General features: G+C 46.3%; 1 protein-coding gene across 1 annotated transcript in view; it reads right to left on the reverse strand.

Annotated features, from left to right (window-relative positions):
- Window positions 1–1832, reverse strand: part of slc9a1b (solute carrier family 9 member A1b) — a 19965-nt gene extending 18133 nt beyond the window's left edge. Inside the window, exon 1 of the mRNA XM_008292890.1 lies at window positions 1294–1832. Within this exon, the coding sequence (XP_008291112.1) occupies window positions 1294–1564 (271 nt within the window). The 5' untranslated portion in view covers window positions 1565–1832. The remainder of the gene's footprint in view (window positions 1–1293) is intronic.
- Between the last annotated feature and the right edge of the window lie 414 nt (window positions 1833–2246).

The following is a 2246-nucleotide window of genomic DNA, read 5'->3' on the forward strand; positions in this document are numbered from 1 at the left end:
CACCGAGCTTCCCATCGTGATACAACCACCGCTATACTCCACGTCATGATGCTGGCACCACCATCCTCCACATCATGATGCTGCCACCACCATGCTTCACATCATGATGCTGCCACCACAATGCTCCACATCATGATGCTGCCACCACCATGCTTCACATCATGATGCTGCCACCACCATCCTCCACATCATGATGCTACCACCACCGTGCTTCACATCATGATGCTGCCACCACTGTGCCTCACAGTGGGGACGGTGTGTATGTGATGATCTGCAGCGTTTGGTGTCAGCTAAACATAGCATCTAGTCTTGTGGACAACAAGCTCAATTTTGGTCTCATCAGACCAAAGATCTTTCTTCCAGTTGACTTCAGAGTTTCTCACATACTTTCTGGGTAACTCATGAGCGATCTCTTTCTTGCTCGGCCACTCAGTTTCTGAGGACGTCGTGCTCTTGGCAGATTTACACGTGTTATATTCCTTCCATTTATAAATGGTGGATTTAACTGAACTCCAAGAGACATTCACTGATATGTAAAGTTTATTTGTGTCCTCCCCTGACTTATATTTTTTCAATAACATGTTCACAAAGTTGCTTTGAGTGTTGTTTTATCTTCATAGTGTAGTTCTATCCAGGAGTACTGATCCACCAGTGACTGGACCTTCCACACACAGGAGTCCTTATACTACAGTCACTGAGACACATTCACTCATAATCTCCATTTCACCAAGTGTAAGGCTTCTACCAGCCGTGTTGAATTGTGTGAGTCATTTTAAAGGAGGTGAATTTACACTTCATGTTTTAAATCGACTGACATTTCTTCAGTTTTCACTTGACGTGAAAGGGTCTTTATTTCTTGTCGTAAAAAGGCAAAATTAAACTGAGTATGATTCACTGTTGAAAAGCAACACAAATGAAAAACATGCAGGGAAAGTTTTTATACCTAAAATAAATCAGACTTTATTTTTGTGAGACTAACCAAAGAGGGCCCCTGGCATTTGAGACTGACTAAGTTAGTTATTTGCATCTTAATTATCAATCTTCTTATTTTACATTTACTGTTTTCGTGCTTATACTCTTAATTTTCCATTTTTCTCTCTTCATTTGTTAATCAAACTGAATTGTATGACAGATAAATCCACTTTAACTGCTTGAAACACTTTGTCAGAAGCTCTAAGTGGCCATAAAATAAAGTTTTGTGGGCCTCCTCCAGTCTGAACAATCGATGCCTTCCTGTCTGATGCCGGATCAGATGCAGAAGCTATTGATTAACTGGGTTTTTGTGCCACTCACCAAGTTTCATGAGCAGCGCCAGCAGGATCCACAGGGAGATCTCGAAGGGCTTCCTGACGTGCTCGTAGTTGAAGGCGAGGACGGGGAAAGCCTTCCTGTGCTCCGTGGAGTTGCTGTGCTGCTGCAGGAAATCCTCCTGCGTGGATCCGCCTGGATGAACAACATCACGACTCGCGGAGGCGCAGCGGAGGAAAACGAGCAGAAAAACGCACAAAAACGCGGCCGTGAGACGCGCAGAGGAGCCGCACCGGGCGGGTCGGAGCTCCGCCATGTCCGGCCGGTCTGGAGGCTTGAAGTGCTGCGGCTGCTGGGAGCTCTACACCCGGAGAAGATGAAGAGGAGGAGAGGACGGGAGCCGAGCGCGGTGCGACACGGAGAAGCGCGCACTTTTACGCACAGACTCTCCTCGTATGTTCAAACTGCGCATCGCTGGAGAAGAAACGGCGGTTTGTGGAGCAGAGAAACGGGCTGCTGCCATCAGAGGGAGGAGGCTTTATTCCATCACGACTCTCTCGCTGACAGGTTTCACAACCGGCAGGTCCTCAGCTGATATGTTCTCCCCAAACGTGACTCTGGCAACTCCAACAGCCAGAACCCTCGATATCACTCTTCTTCTTCTCTGGGTTTTAGAGGCAGCCTGAGGGTAAGGGACACCTGCTGGAGTGGAGGACCGAAGAGCTGGAGCACAGAGTTGGGATAAAATCCGCCCTTATTTATCCCACAGTGGGGAAACTTGCAGTGTTCCATCAGAAAGTGCAAACGTTTAAGGAATGCAGTACAAAAATAGAAACAAACCAAAAATACGCACAAGCGCTATTTATTCCTTCAAGAGATTCCAGCTGATTTCTATTGAAGCTCCAAGTATTACATCACCTGGATGGCTGAGAATCTGCACAGACACTAGTTCTAGAAATAACACTATTGCACATGTCAGTGATTTCTGATAAATAGAA

The sequence above is a fragment of the Stegastes partitus genome, unplaced genomic scaffold, assembly GCF_000690725.1.
Source record: "Stegastes partitus isolate 25-593 unplaced genomic scaffold, Stegastes_partitus-1.0.2 Scaffold841, whole genome shotgun sequence".
Lineage (NCBI taxonomy): Eukaryota > Metazoa > Chordata > Actinopteri > Pomacentridae > Stegastes > Stegastes partitus.